At 36.6% G+C, this 14559-nt stretch overlaps 1 protein-coding gene across 4 annotated transcripts in view; it reads left to right on the top strand.

Annotated features, from left to right (window-relative positions):
* FRY (FRY microtubule binding protein) overlaps positions 1-14559 on the top strand; it is a 217563-nt gene that overhangs the window by 180523 nt on the left and 22481 nt on the right. For all 4 annotated transcript variants that reach the window (XM_055702468.1, XM_027815612.2, XM_005446473.4 and 1 more), the window contains exons 47-53: positions 51-191; positions 931-1110; positions 2215-2376; positions 3223-3297; positions 4338-4508; positions 10257-10457; positions 10879-11040. In XM_055702468.1, the coding sequence (XP_055558443.1) occupies positions 51-191; positions 931-1110; positions 2215-2376; positions 3223-3297; positions 4338-4508; positions 10257-10457; positions 10879-11040 (1092 nt within the window). The remainder of the gene's footprint in view (positions 1-50; positions 192-930; positions 1111-2214; positions 2377-3222; positions 3298-4337; positions 4509-10256; positions 10458-10878; positions 11041-14559) is intronic.

Here is a 14559-nt window from a genome sequence, read left to right on the forward strand (position 1 = left end):
CATAAGAAGAAATGTCTTGAAATTTATTTTCTTTTTTTTTTTTTTTACAGCTACTAGAAAAGGGCCTTCCTAGTATGCAACAGTCCCTCTTACAGATGATCTACAGCCTTCTTAGTTACATGGATCTGTCAGCTATTCCTGTGAAACAGTTCAACATGGAAGTGCTAAAAACCATTGAAAAATATGTACAGGTAAATACCATATCTTCTTTATATTAATATAGGAACTTCTCAGTATTTACTATCGTAAGTTGATTTTCTTTGTAAGAGTTTAAGATCAGATTAGCAGGGGGGACTGCAGCTGTCCAGTGTGCTATCTAGTTTATGAACATCTTGGTGCCTGATAGACCGCATGGCCCCAGGTGAGACGGCTAGTTGTGCACTCACTGTGTGGGAAGGGTTAGGCTGCAGCTACACTACATCAGGAGCAAGCTTAATACCAGCAGAGCCTGACTGTCCACTCTTTTTAATTATTAGTGTGAGGGAGATGTGGCACAAGCACTTCCCATCAGAGACTTCTGGGCCTAATTCTTGGCAAGTGGAAAATACTTATTTCTATGAAAAGTTCACAGCTGTAAAGAGCCTGTGTCAAGTCAGCTTTGCTGCTAAATGGGGTTTCTGCAATGGCCTGTATACTTGCTCATACTGATTGAGGCATTCGCCTAGGAGATTTTAAATCGTTTGCCAAGCTGGCCTTGCACTCAGGTCTCCCAGGTTGTAGGCCAGTTTCCTGACAATGGCATCTTAGGCAAGTCTTGGTCTCTGCTGTTGAAATTATTCTGCAAGTATGCACATTGTCACTGGCCAAGAGAGAGAAAGATAATAATACTCCAATTACACATTTTTATTATGTGGCAAGAAAATAGGACTGTAAATAATCTTGAATGTGTGTGAATCTCTTTGTTTGTTGATTAAATGTACCTATTTCTAGAGCATTCACTGGAGAGAAGCCTTGAATATCCTGAAGTTGGTAGTTTCTCGTTCTGCCAGTTTGGTTTTACCATCCTATCAACACAGCGATCTTTCAAAAATGGAAATACATCGAGTGTGGAACAGTGCCTCCAAGGAGCTACCAGGGAAGACTTTAGAGTTTCATTTTGATATTTCAGAGGTACTATTTGTAATTCTGCTAATTAACACCTTAATTCTGTTATTTGATAATCCTAAAACATGTGTTGCAGCTACTTATGAAAGCTGAAAAATTAGGAAAGAAGGGAAAATTACCAAATTGAAAGTCTCTTAAATTTTTTTCAGTTCACAGTGGCATATTTTATGACCCATGCTGGAGGGCTCTTTCTGGATTTTTACTAGTTTTGGTTTTTTGGTTTTTGGGGGTTTTTTGTGAAGGAATTACTAGTTGTATTTAAAATTATCTGGTGGGAAAGCTGTGCTGCAGTTATGCCAACTGTAATGTCTAAGTATACTGTATGTATAGAATGCCCCTCCAAGCATTTTATACTTGGTTGCCAATGTTCTCTATAACTGTTCAACACGGAAGTGTGTCCTTTAAGGGAGTACTGCCTGACTTCTGACTGAACTCTTTTACAGCAGTCTTTGTCCTGCAAACCCTGTATACCCTTTGCCTTTACAGAACTGAATGGTCCTCTTGACTTTAATGGGCAACCCTATTTATAGTTACAAACCTGCAGGACTATTTGCAGCATTGTAGACTATTTGATATAGATAATAGTGAGACTTTGAGGTTAGAAGGAAATATGAGCGTAAAAAAGCTGTCTTGTACTATTTGTATAAAGGGTTTCTTCTTGCTGTTTCATGTAGGTATAGTTCTAGAAAATGCTGAGCATGCTACCATCAATCCAAGAAAGCATTTTAATGTTTGTTGGAAGAGGGCCAGAGTGTTCAGCACTTTTAGGAAGAACCCATTAAAAAACATTTGCAAGAAATGTGGATTTGAAATAAATTTCATAAGCTTTCTGGGGGTTATGCTGATTCTTATGTTAGAAACTAGTTTGACAGTTGCTTTGAGTATTAGCTATTCATGAACATAAGCACCAGCTACTAAGTGTGACAGTTGTTACTCAGACGTTCACAGTGGAAAATAAACATACATACAAAGTGACGTGGAATTCCATGCACTCTTTGTTTTACCCCTGTATATGTTCTTCCTGAGTAATCTTTTCTTGCAACGGAAGCAATATGGCCCAGTATAAGTTCATCCTAGAGCATAATACTAGTGAATTTCTCTGTCTTTAAGACTCCAATCATTGGGAGACGGTATGATGAGCTGCAGAGTTCTTCTGCGCGAGATGGTAAACCCAGAGCAATGGCTGTCACCCGAAGCACTTCTTCAACCTCATCAGGATCTAACTCCAATGTCCTTGTTCCTGTGAGCTGGAAGAGACCCCAGTACTCTCAGGTAAACTTTTAATTAGCCCACTACTCACTAAGAAGTTGCACACAGAGCAGCTGAATTAATGCACACAGGTTCTTAAATGCTTGTGCCCTATGTACCCTATGCAGTGCTCCTGGCTGGCTGGGGTGGTGGCAGCACAGCATCTGACTGTGTGTGCTGAATGTATTTCTTGGACTTGGAAATGGACTGAGTTATGTCTGTCTTCTGTCCTGCCAGTGTTTTTCTTTCAACCTGCAGGAAATGCTTCTCTTTAAGACCTCTAAGGCTAGGTCAGATTTAGCTGAGAATGACAGGTGAGTTCAGATACTAGCAAGGAGAGCAGACAGCATTTGCATCTTTTAAGTGCTGATTTCATGGGAAATCAGGTAAAAGGAATTCCTTGGAACAATTTTCCTAAAAGTGATGTTTAATCAAAGTAATCCTTTATTGATTTTGATCATCTGCCAGTTAAAATAAAATCTGCAAAATAGATGTATTTATTGCTTTTTTTTTTTAAATATAGCAGATTTTATAGCAGTGCCTCAGGCACAATTCTGCAAAAAATAATTAGGCATGTGCTTAATTTTAAGTTTCTGCATAGTCCTTTTGAAGTGATGCACAAACACAATGTTTCCTTATTATGCTTAATAGAATTAATAGGCTAATTTAAAAATAATAAGCACCAAAATCACTAACAACATTTTTATGTTTCCTTGTACATGTAGTTGCTCTGAAAGCAACCCTTTGGGCACTTAATGACTAATTCTTTGGTTGGTTCCTCCTGATTAAAAATTATTAATGTATATTTCCAGCCACTGGGAGAATGGGTGGTTAGAAAAATGTTCACTTGAGAAACATCTTGTCTTCTAGAAAAGAACAAAGGAAAAGCTGGTGCATGTCCTTTCTTTATGTGGTCAGGAAGTTGGGCTGAGTAAAAACCCTTCAGTAAGTAGCCTTGTATTGACCATTTCTTTGTTTCATTGTGTCCTAAACTTTAAAAGTGAAGAACTTTTGTTTCCCAGAGTTGCTGACCTGATTTGCATAGTTTCATGTCACATTACTATCACTGTCATTTGTACTGGCCCACGCTGCATTTCTCAGCGTATAGACCAGTGAGTGAATGGCCCTCTCAAAGACAATTTACTTACAGAGCTACGTATGGTTTTGCTGTGAGAGATCTGTGAAGCTACTGTAAGTTTTACTTATGCCATCTCAGTGGGTAGAGAGTAATGACCTCTGGCATTACCAATCTAGAGCCTTTATAAAGTAAAAACTTAAATTACAGAAATAAAACTGAGGGTGTCTGATTTTTTCTATTAGATAATAGTCCTAATGTTACTTTTTAAAAATTAATACTATCTGGTTCCAGGAAATGGGCAATAGATTATCCAGGGTAGGAAGCTCTTAAAATAGTTATTAAATACTGTCTATAGAGAAAGGAGAATCTCTGAATGTTTTTGAATATGTTGTATGTCACTTGTGTTATGGTGGACAGGTCCTTTTTTTTTCTGCAAGACAGGGACCATTTAATTTTTGCAACTAAATTGCAGATACAATTATTTTTTATAGGAAAGGAAAAAGTATAGCTTGTTGTAATTTCTAATCTTGACATATTTTTTAACATTTTTAACTAGAGAATTTTTTTATTAATTTACTATCTCATCCCCTGACAGCATTTTCTCTGCTAAATTCCCTGAATTTTGTTCCTATAAATGTATACAAACAATCCAGGAAACTTCAATCTGTAGCCATTAGGAGGTAGCTGTAATATTCTTGGACGTGTTCCTGCAATATGAAGTTGTTTCTTTGTATGAGTTTAATCTGAAGGCACCTGTCCAACATAAATAATAAAGTGTTCTAAAAATACTCAGTGAAGGAATTAGGTGTGTACTGGAAATACAGTCTTCTGAATAACCAATTACAGCTTTTAGGAAGAAACAACCAGAGGGAACAGTTTGTTACAAGAGGAATCCTTTGAATTGTAGGTAATTTTTTCTTCCTGTGGTGATTTGGATCTGATTGAGCATCAGACGAGCTTGGTGTCTTCAGAAGACGGAACAAGGGAGCAGGAGAACATGGATGATTCAAACAGTGAACAACAATTCAGAGTCTTTAGGGACTTTGATTTCCTAGATGTTGAGCTGGAAGATGGGGAGGTACAGTATATTTTCTCTGAAACAGCTTTTTTATTAAAACCACTTTGATATTCTTTCTACTAAACACCATACTCTTCTTGTAACTTAAAACTTTAACTGTATAACTATAAGCTTAGCTCTGAGTTCAGATTATTTATTATGTTCACTTAGTGTTTATTTCAGTAGCATAACAGTAAGAGGCTACCACACCCTTCCTTTCTGGATCTGCTTTAGGAAATTCTGCAAAACTGTTACTGGAAGATAAAGCCTCTGTTCTAGTACCTTTTCAGTGAATTATTTTAAATACATTTTTTAAAGTTCTAAATTGTTAACAAATATATATTTGCTGATTGAAAACCGATAAAATGAAATCATTGCAAGTCTGTTAGTTCATGAGTAACCCTCCAAAACATGAATTCAGGCCTTCATGCTGTTGTTACTCCTGCGACTGCTGATGAAATCACTAACGCTCAGAGAGATGTACCTTCCATTCTGCTTAGGTGTCTGTGATTTCATAATTTCATGCAGGAGCTAAACAGAACCCTGAGGGCCCAGATCAGGTCTTGGCAGGTGAAGCCTGTCAGCTCACCTTGAGCTGAAACTCCCGAACTGCTGAATTTGTGGTGGCTACACCCTTTAACCTTGCTTATATCAAGTGTTTCTTTCTATTTGAGTGGGAAAGGCCAAAAATGAATATCCATTGCCAAACAAGTCTAACAATTCTGTTGCTATTTAAAAGTTCAGAAACTGTTAGCTCTTTTGAAGTACTGAAGGTTCAGATGTTCAGCAAACTTAACAGTTTAATAAATTGTCTTGTCATAATCTGAACTAGACTTTAACATGAATTCTCTCAGGCATTACTCTTAGCCCTGAGAACACGTGTACAAAGAGAAATAATCAGTTTTCTCCCTGGTTGAATTACAGCAATAAAATAATTTAAGGTAAACAGACCCCTCAGGTGTGAACTCACACACATCTGAATTTTATTTTTTTTTTCCAATGAAGAGAAAGGAAGGAGTGGAAAGAGATGTTGCAGAGTCCTTATTTTCCACATCAGGAATCTCTGTGTCAAAATACAGTAATTTTGGCTCACAGCTGCTCATGACTTTGCTAAAAAAAAAAAAAAAAAACCAACAAAAAATCAGTTTGCATCAATGGTTGAAAATACATTAGCCAGATACTATAAAGGAGCTTTAATTTTGCAAACTGATAAATGATTAAACAGCAATGCCAGGTTGTTTGTCAAAAAGTATACCAGCTGCAATAATTTTTGTGTCTTCAGTGTTTTCAAGATATTACAAGGACTTAGGACTGCAGTTTTGACTAAATATCACATGACATTTTTCTGTCCAGTGAAACTCAAGAGTTTCGTCTTTCTCTTCACCAGTTAAAACCATATACAGATTACATATAAATGTGCAGAACAATTCCTATCAACATGAGTTTACCTTCATGTACTGTGACCCTGTAAAGATATGTTTTATATATGTGGCTAATGCCAAGACTGAGGCCCAAATTAATTGATATACTAATTGTCATAAGTTGGTTGTGGAACAGATGCTAAGTTTGTCTAGTTTTATGTGAAGCACAATGAAAAATGTAGTCTTTTACTTAATACAGTTTTTACATTGCTGTGGATCTGAGACATTGCATTCCAAGGTTTAGTCCAGACTGACTTACTACTGTTACAAATAGATACTTTAGCCAAATTCAAACCTAGTACACCAGACTAGGTATACTCTATATTCTCTAACAAGTGAGTTTTAACTGTATCATTTACATCAGGTCTGAATTTGATATATTCATAAATATTAATAAAACAATGTTAGAAAATTTAAGCCCGCAAGGGCACAGTCTTTCAAAAACAACCTTATGGTTTAAACAGGCCAGCAATGCTTGTATCATCCCCAGACCACAAGATGTACTTGTTTGAAATTTCATGAAGATGTGAAAGCAAGTAATGGTTATTTTTAGACTTAAAAGATAGGCTGAAGAGTTGAAGTTTCTGTGATAATTTTAGTTACAATTGTAGGCAAATGTTTGTCTGTGATGTCATTATTTATTAATGCAGTAATTTTACATAGATTCTTTCTATTTGTTTTTCTGTCTGTTATATCTGCTACCCAGGAACTTCAGGTAAGAATGCTACTTGAACTCAGATGTGCCAGCATTTATGTCTTCTTGCAAATTTGTATTCTAGAATAACATTGTAGTTTCTTTGTTGCCCTCCCCCTCTTCAGTGTGTGCATAGGTGGGTGGGTATGTGTGTGCTTGCACTTCTGACAGGTGCTTCATTTTTTGTCTTGTATTAGAAATATTTTTAAGGTCTTTTTCAAAAATTCTGCTTCATTTTAAGTTTGTCTCTGACATGTGCAACAGTCTTCACAAATTGTAAAATATCTTAATTCTAGCATCAACTTTTTTCAGATTGAGCCATTTCTGCTTTTAGTATCTTTGTGCATGAATAATACATAGAAACGAAAGAAAACTTTATTATTTATAATATGGTAAATTTGGTCCATTTGTTTCCATGGGAAAATTATATATAATTTCCAGCTTTCAGATGTGGTATATTGGCTTCTGTTAGCACCTTGCTAAAGCTGATACCTGACACCTCTTCAGAAAGTTTAGATCATTGCCTACCAGCCTGAATTAAATGGAATAAATTAATTAATTCACACAGCTTAATGTAATTCAGCTGTAAACTCCTAAATTTGCTGTACTCATTTACTATGTAAAGAAACTGAAAAGGTGCATCAGTCATTGCCAGTTTGGGACCTAAACTTGCAGATAATTGATGGATAGAGAGAACTGAAATGATAGAGAGTCATAGTGAGTTGTACAAGTGATACAAAAATCAGCAACAACAGTATTTTGCATATTTGTTTCTGACAGTTTGTACATCAGTTATTATGCAAACACAGCCTCAAAAAAATCTTTGTCTCAAAATGTGTGTGGTCTAAAAGATACAACCACATGGAAACAGTGCCTTACTATGCAGTTCAACAGTACCTTTGCCTATACCTACCATACCTGTGCGACTCCATTAACTTGGCATACCTTGTCAATACAGTCAGGATAAAAACTTGTGTGAAAGAAGCTTTGCATGATTCTTACCACTTCTGTGGAGGAGCTACACTGCTCTCCCACACACAAGGTTACTTCCCTTTTTACTGCCCTTTCTGTGTCTCTCCTTCCTCTGGGTTGTCCTAATGTTTAAAGTGGCTGCAAGCACACGTTGGCTCCTTTGCCAGAGGGTGGGGATTGTGGGAAGCCATACCTGCTCACTGCTGGCCAGACACATTTGTAATATGTGACTGTTTTCTTTTGAATTGATGTTTGTTACTGGTGGCTTTTCAGATAGGAGATAGCTTTGCTCCCACTGTAGATAAAAATGAACAAGTTCTTGAATACACCTTCCCTCCTTGTTAACTGTGAAAGAAAGATTGCTTAAGAGACTATAGAAACAACCCCATCCTCATAGACATGTGTTGACCTCTTGTTTAAATTCAGTATGATTCTGGGTGCCCCTGTAGCAAGCTTAAGTTAACCCAAACGCTATGGGTATTTGGGTTATACAGTATTTCATATCTCTTACCCCCTCACTTTTAATTCACTCCCACTTTTACCTGCATGCCCTGGAAGTGTCCCTTTTTCCTTCTTCTTGCTGGCTTCTTTCTTTAAGACATCCCAGAATGAAACTGCAACAAGAAATATTCCCATAGACACTGGCTGCAAAGTTTGCTGGTGGCTGTACTAGGCATCATGAGGATCAGGGTGTGATGACAGTCATCTTTGCTTGCTTGCTTATTTATGTCATTTTGTTATTTGTTACTTCAGTAACTGATGTGTTTGTGGAGGATGTCTCATTGCTGCATGTGTCCTCCAGCCTTTGTGGGGGAAGATGGACAGCCAAAGGATTTGTTAAAATAAATAGCTGGGAACTGAACAGTCATTGTTATGATTTAGAGAGACCTGGTTTTTTAAATCTTAAATGTGTTCTGTTCTCTTCCTGCACAAAACTACCATATGATCCCAGTCCCAGAATGAAAACTCAGGGTTCTTCCAATAATGTCTCAACCTTCATAGCAATGTCATGTTCATTTGCTGTTGAATATAGTGCATTGCTTAGTTCTAAATGTTCTTGTGGATTACAATTCTTGCCTTGTCTTTTTCCTAAAAAAATATTTTTTTTCTTTTTTCCTCATATTTGTTCATGAACGTTGAGCTTAGTGTCATAAAACTGAACTTTTCCTCTTTCTAATCATATTCCACAGTCCATTGCATTAAAGGGCAATAATGCAAAATAAGATCTATTTGTGCAATTCTTTTTTATTGTTAAGGAGGTAAGATTGCCATTGAATTAATTGCACTTTATGCAGTTTGGTCCCTGTTCAGTAAATGACTGAGTAATCTTGAATGGAGAGTACTCAAGTGTTTAAAATTACAAATCTGCTTAAGGGACCTTACTGAATTCTTTCTCTATGATTGCACATAATTTTAATCTGCATAAGCCCAGGAGATACAGTCACTGATTTGATAATAATAATAATTCTGATTTTTTTAGGCAGAACTATATTTTTGTCAAATTTGTATTTAAAGGATTACTGTTAACTTGCATTTTCAGCAGTTGGTTTGCTTGTTTAAGTGTGCCATCTTGTAGAATCTTGTTTTAAACAGTCAGCCCTGAGCCTTAAAAAGAAACATTTTCTTTATAAACCTCCTTCCCCTGTTGATGTAAGGTTGAGGGCTTTCACCTAGATAAAGTACCCAAAACTGCAACTGGATGCTTCTGGGTAGACCCTTGATGCTGTGTAAGGCCCCTTTGGCCTCTGTGGTTCCATTACAGGAGCAGCTGTGGACACACTCCTGCATTTGCAGGAGAGGAACCTGACTAGACTTGAAGAAGGGAGCAAGAGAATTAATGCAATTAGAGAAAACAGTCCACTGGAAAATACGTAAAGTAAACAAATGGAAAAACAGTGGAAAACTAATTGTCATTTTTATACATGGAGGAAATCAAATGCTCTTTGTATCGGTTCACAAGCCTAACAAATAGTTACACAATTTGCTTAATGCACTTGGCTTTATGAAACTGCATGTGGGATCAGAACTGAAAGTCAATATAAAATGTTTGGTCCATTTGACTTTGTTCTGTTTTAAATGTGAAATCTCAGGCAATGCTAATCGGGTTATTCTCAAAGTATAGTTTAAAATAAATCAAATAAATTCAAGTAACAAAAATAAGCAATATGGGCCTAGAATAAAAGTTTAAAGAAGTGTGCTTCTTTGGCTATTACATTTTGTGTGTAATGAAGGGTTCATTCAAATCTACTCATCATTATGGTTATGTACATAATGCGAAGATCCTAAAATCCTTAACATATGTTTTGCAATTGAACCATTGTTATGAACTGTGCTCCTAATACTTCTAAACATCATGGAAGAATCCCTTAAAATTGCTTCCAAACTTTTTTTTTGCCTGTCATTGCTCTACCAGTATTTAGGTGTGTGTCTGTATGGACTTACAAAAACAAATTCTTAAATCAGCAAATGCATGAAAAACACCTAATACTGAAAAGACTGAATCTTCATTTAACTGTCATTTCCATGCTTCTGCTCTTTTCTCCAGGTGAACAAACAAAATAATGCTTATATGAAGTTTGTATTATATTTTTACATCAAAACATTTTTTGAGCTAACTTTGATCTAATTATTTGTATATGATGAGTTTCAAATCAAGGAAGCTGACCCTGTATCTGATTTCAGGGTGAGAGCATGGACAACTTCAACTGGGGAGTACGCAGACGGTCCCTGGATAGCCTGGACAAGTGTGACATGCAGCTGCTGGAAGAGAGCCAGCTCTCAGGAAGCACACCCAGCCTGAACAAAATGAACCACGAGGACTCCGATGAGTCATCAGAGGAGGAGGACCTGACCACCAGCCAAATCTTGGAGAACTCAGACCTAGTAAGTTGCAAACTTGCTATTTAAGAAAAGATAGGATTGTGTTTTTAAATAACCTGGGCTTTAAGTTTCTTCTCATCCAGGTGCAATCTAACCAGCTGAAATTGGGGGGTGGCACACAAAAACTAGGTGACAGTTTTGCACAATTGGCCAGTAGTAAATCTTTCTGATGTATCTAATACTTAAGGGCAAGACTCCAGTTCAGTTTGGTAAACTGAGTCAGGTTTTCATTGTTCTCTTCTGGGATGCTTGCATGCAATTTTTATGATAGAAAAATCAATTATGATTGAAAAAATGTTCATGTGCAAACTAAGAAAGCCACCATCACTACCCTTTAGGAAAATGTCTGCTTTGCATGTTCATAAAATGTGTGTGGTAGGGTAGCTATATACTCAGTTCTATGCTTTTGTTGTCTTTTAAACAGATTATAAATCTTTCCCCATCTGAGGATACAAATCATATTGACTCGCTTTCTACATCATGTGATGCAACCTCAGCAGACCCTCATCATTTTAATATAGGAACGTCCAGCTTTGATGTGTCTTTGCCTGATGTGAATAATCTCCAAGTGTCTGAAGGATCCAAGGTGAATACATTTTTACTTTCTGTTCCAACTGGACTGTATTTTACATAACACTTTTACAACAAGTTTAGTTTACTTACATTTTCACTAAGCATTTGGTCTGTGAAAGTACATTCTGATTTCCTGTATGTAGTGGCATAGTACAATATATTCATATGTTCCTGCACGTTCATACCCTTTCCTTTCTACTTACACTTCCTCCATTGAAAGATTTTATTTATCGTTTCTGAAGTATATTGCACTACATATACACCAAGATACTACAAGCTGATTGGAAGACAAATTCATGAACTGGTTACAAGTTACAACCCTACGGGAATATTCTTTTGCTCTTCATGCTGATTTAAAAGAATGATATGCCAGCTCATGTGGTGGGTGTACGCATGTATTCTCTGAGATATTTTGTATGTGGGAACCTATTGTGCAGTTGTGTGCACTGGATTCAGTTCTTGCATTTTGGCAGACACTCAGAAATTTTAAATTCATTACCACAATACTAAGCCATCTTGGGGTGGCGGAGGGGGCAGGATTTGCAAGGCTACAACAACCATGTTCAGCACAGTTGATTTCACACAGTTGTATCAGAAGATGCACATAGAGTAAGGTTGGTAAATTATTATCAACTTTGGGATGGCTTCTTTATTTTCTCTTTGATAATACTTTTTCGTGGGAGATCAGATGAACCTACTTTTCTCAATGTCTCTCCAGAAATATAAACTGGGCTGGGGTGTGGGAGAGAGGTTAGTGGTTTTATGACCCTGTTGCCTTACCAGTAAAGCTTTCTCTGTCATGTCTAGATCGGGTAGCTTCTGCAGAAAAGGCAGTGTAAGAGAATGGAGTAGGGGAAGAGCATGTCTTGTGTAATCATTGGCCAGTTCTTACCCTTGGTCCCCTCTGAATGCAGTCATACAAAAAATTGATACAGTACTGCTAGCACTGCATATAACAGAAGTAATGGAAACTTCTAGTGAAGAGGACATAGAAAAGGAGGTTGGAATTGTCCTGAATATTGAACAGCTTTTTTGTGTCAGAAACTTCCCCAGGAGGAATACGGGACCAGAGGACAGAAACGTTGGTAAGGATAGGAAAGGAGGGGAACCTCTCAAAATAATGGCTGTGGAAAAGGTAAACTCATGATGTTTTGTCAAAACAACTGTCGGTAGACAGGTTACCACGTAACAAGCATAAGCAGCAGAAGTTGGCTGAATTTCAGTTCAGGAAGCTGCAGTCAGAACAGATGTGTTTGCAGGTGGTGGCTAGTTTCATGCATCAAGCTGCAGCAGCTGTTGGTCTGTATGTATATGAAGACTTGCAAATGATAGTACATAAGTTTCATATTTGCCTGGGGTCTTAGAATCTTTAGTGTGAAAATTCCTTTCATGTCACAATACCCATGTGCCAGTGTTCATCAAAAAATAAAAGCTTTGGAAAAAATAAATAAGTAAAAAATGTAAAATCACAGCAGTCTCTTTTGGGACTGACAGGCAAATTCAGCTAGTCCTGGTACAGGATTGATATTGGTGAAATACATAACCCAAGTTGACAGGGATTTACAAGTGTTACAGACATGTTTGAATTTATAAGCTTTATACAGAATGCCTTCTTAGTGTTCTTTGCATCAAAGATATTTTCTTCTGGTATTTATGCTTCTGTATTTTTACTGAAAACAAATTTGAGTCAGTAGAAACAAAGTTAAAATGCCTGGGTTTATATTTACTTAAAGGAAGAAGTAATCAAATTTTTAGACAGAAAACTTGAAACTTATACCTAAATGGTTTTTACTTAATTTATAATAGAAAAACTGAACTCTTTCCTGTTTCTCTTTTCCTCTGAGTTCTTATTTTCAGACAGCTGATGATATGTCAGCAATGCAGAGGAAAATTCTTGTTACTACTTCAGGGCTGTTCAAAAATGTTCAGTTGTCACATTATAAGCAAACTAAACACCACTTCAACTTTTAAGTAGATGCAGTGAATGAGAGCAACAGACTGATTAAGCCTCTTCTCAAATGTTTCAGTGCCAAAATCCAGGTATTATTGTTAATGGCTGGTAAAGATAGTCATCACAATAATTAAGGTAGTATTTATAAGGGATTCGAAGGCAGTGATGGATAATGCTATGAGGGATACTAAGATTCAGGTGATGCTATTTTATATATTTTTCAAGTTATCTAAAATGAACAGTTTCTGGAAGTGTACTCCAATCCTGCATGAATATTTGGAGGTAACTTTTTTTTTTTTCTTTTTGGGCATCATATTGTAGTCCAGTGACTGGGAGGTGTTTGCTTCCTCCTTTTTCCTCGCTTACCCTATCACATCAAAATGTGTTTTATTTATACAAATACCATCATTGCAGTGAACAAACCGATGGTTCTTTCAAGATAATGGTTCATATTTGAAAGTAGTTGATACTAACTACTTCTTGAAGAAGCATGAAACATTTATGCTTCTTGTCAGCTGCTCTGATTCCTATTCTGGTGATTTAACCATATAGCTTTCTCTTTTCAACATAGTTTCTACCCTGATTCATTTCATCCACCCTGAACTCAGGAATATTCCTGTCCCTTTCACCTAGGAAACAACAAATAAAAAAACCTTTCTCCTACTTAATTTCTGATGCTGTCCTTTGTGATATGAGTCTTGTTTAAGTTTTAGAAGTACAAATCGACAGAATTTATCGGTAGGATCCAAGCAGGTCTGTGAGCTGCAGAGGGACACTTTTCTCTTTTAATTCCACTTGCCACAGATTTCCCTCCCTAGCAGCTCCCAACACATGTACATGCACATGTACCTGTGTGCATAAACTCACACCTTACAAGATACGCCCCCCCCAAAAAGATAGAGTTTGAGCTACCCACTGCAGTCATCCCTACAAGAACTGCTTTGCAGGATGCTGTGGATCATACAGACAAAAGCTAAAAGATTAAAACTGAAACAAAATTTGTTCAGACTAAAAATGCAAGAGAAACTGGAAAGTTTCAAAAAGAAATCAAAACCTTTAGGTGCTAGTGGATGAAAAAGGAAGGAAATAATTGAAACATAATCCTTTTAATGGCCTGTAGAATCCTTTGGATTCCTCTTGAATGGAAGTTATTATGTAAATTACATGCTAAAAATAATTATCAATTCAAAACATGTACAGAGTCTTTCAGACAGTGATAGTTTTCAATTTTAAGAGGCTTTAATACACTCTTGGACACTACAAAGTGATAAGTGACAAGGACAGCCTGACAGTAACAAGAATGCTATTGTTTTTCCTGAAAAAATACTCCTTGCTATGTTGCCAAATGCATTGAAATCTGAAATTCTTCTCTAGACAAATCAAGTTGAAAAAATGCCTTAAAAATAATACTGATCCAAGAAAATAAGTTAAGCAAATACAGTATTTTTGAAGAAGTATAACTTGATGCATGTAATTTATGATCTGTGGCTTTTTATCTGTGCAATTTAACATTGTCAGGTGGATTTTTTCATTAAATGCTTTCTATTTATTAGTGGAATTAACTTACTAATTTGCTGTTTT

Source organism: Falco cherrug, chromosome 2 (assembly GCF_023634085.1).
Source record: "Falco cherrug isolate bFalChe1 chromosome 2, bFalChe1.pri, whole genome shotgun sequence".
Lineage (NCBI taxonomy): Eukaryota > Metazoa > Chordata > Aves > Falconiformes > Falconidae > Falco > Falco cherrug.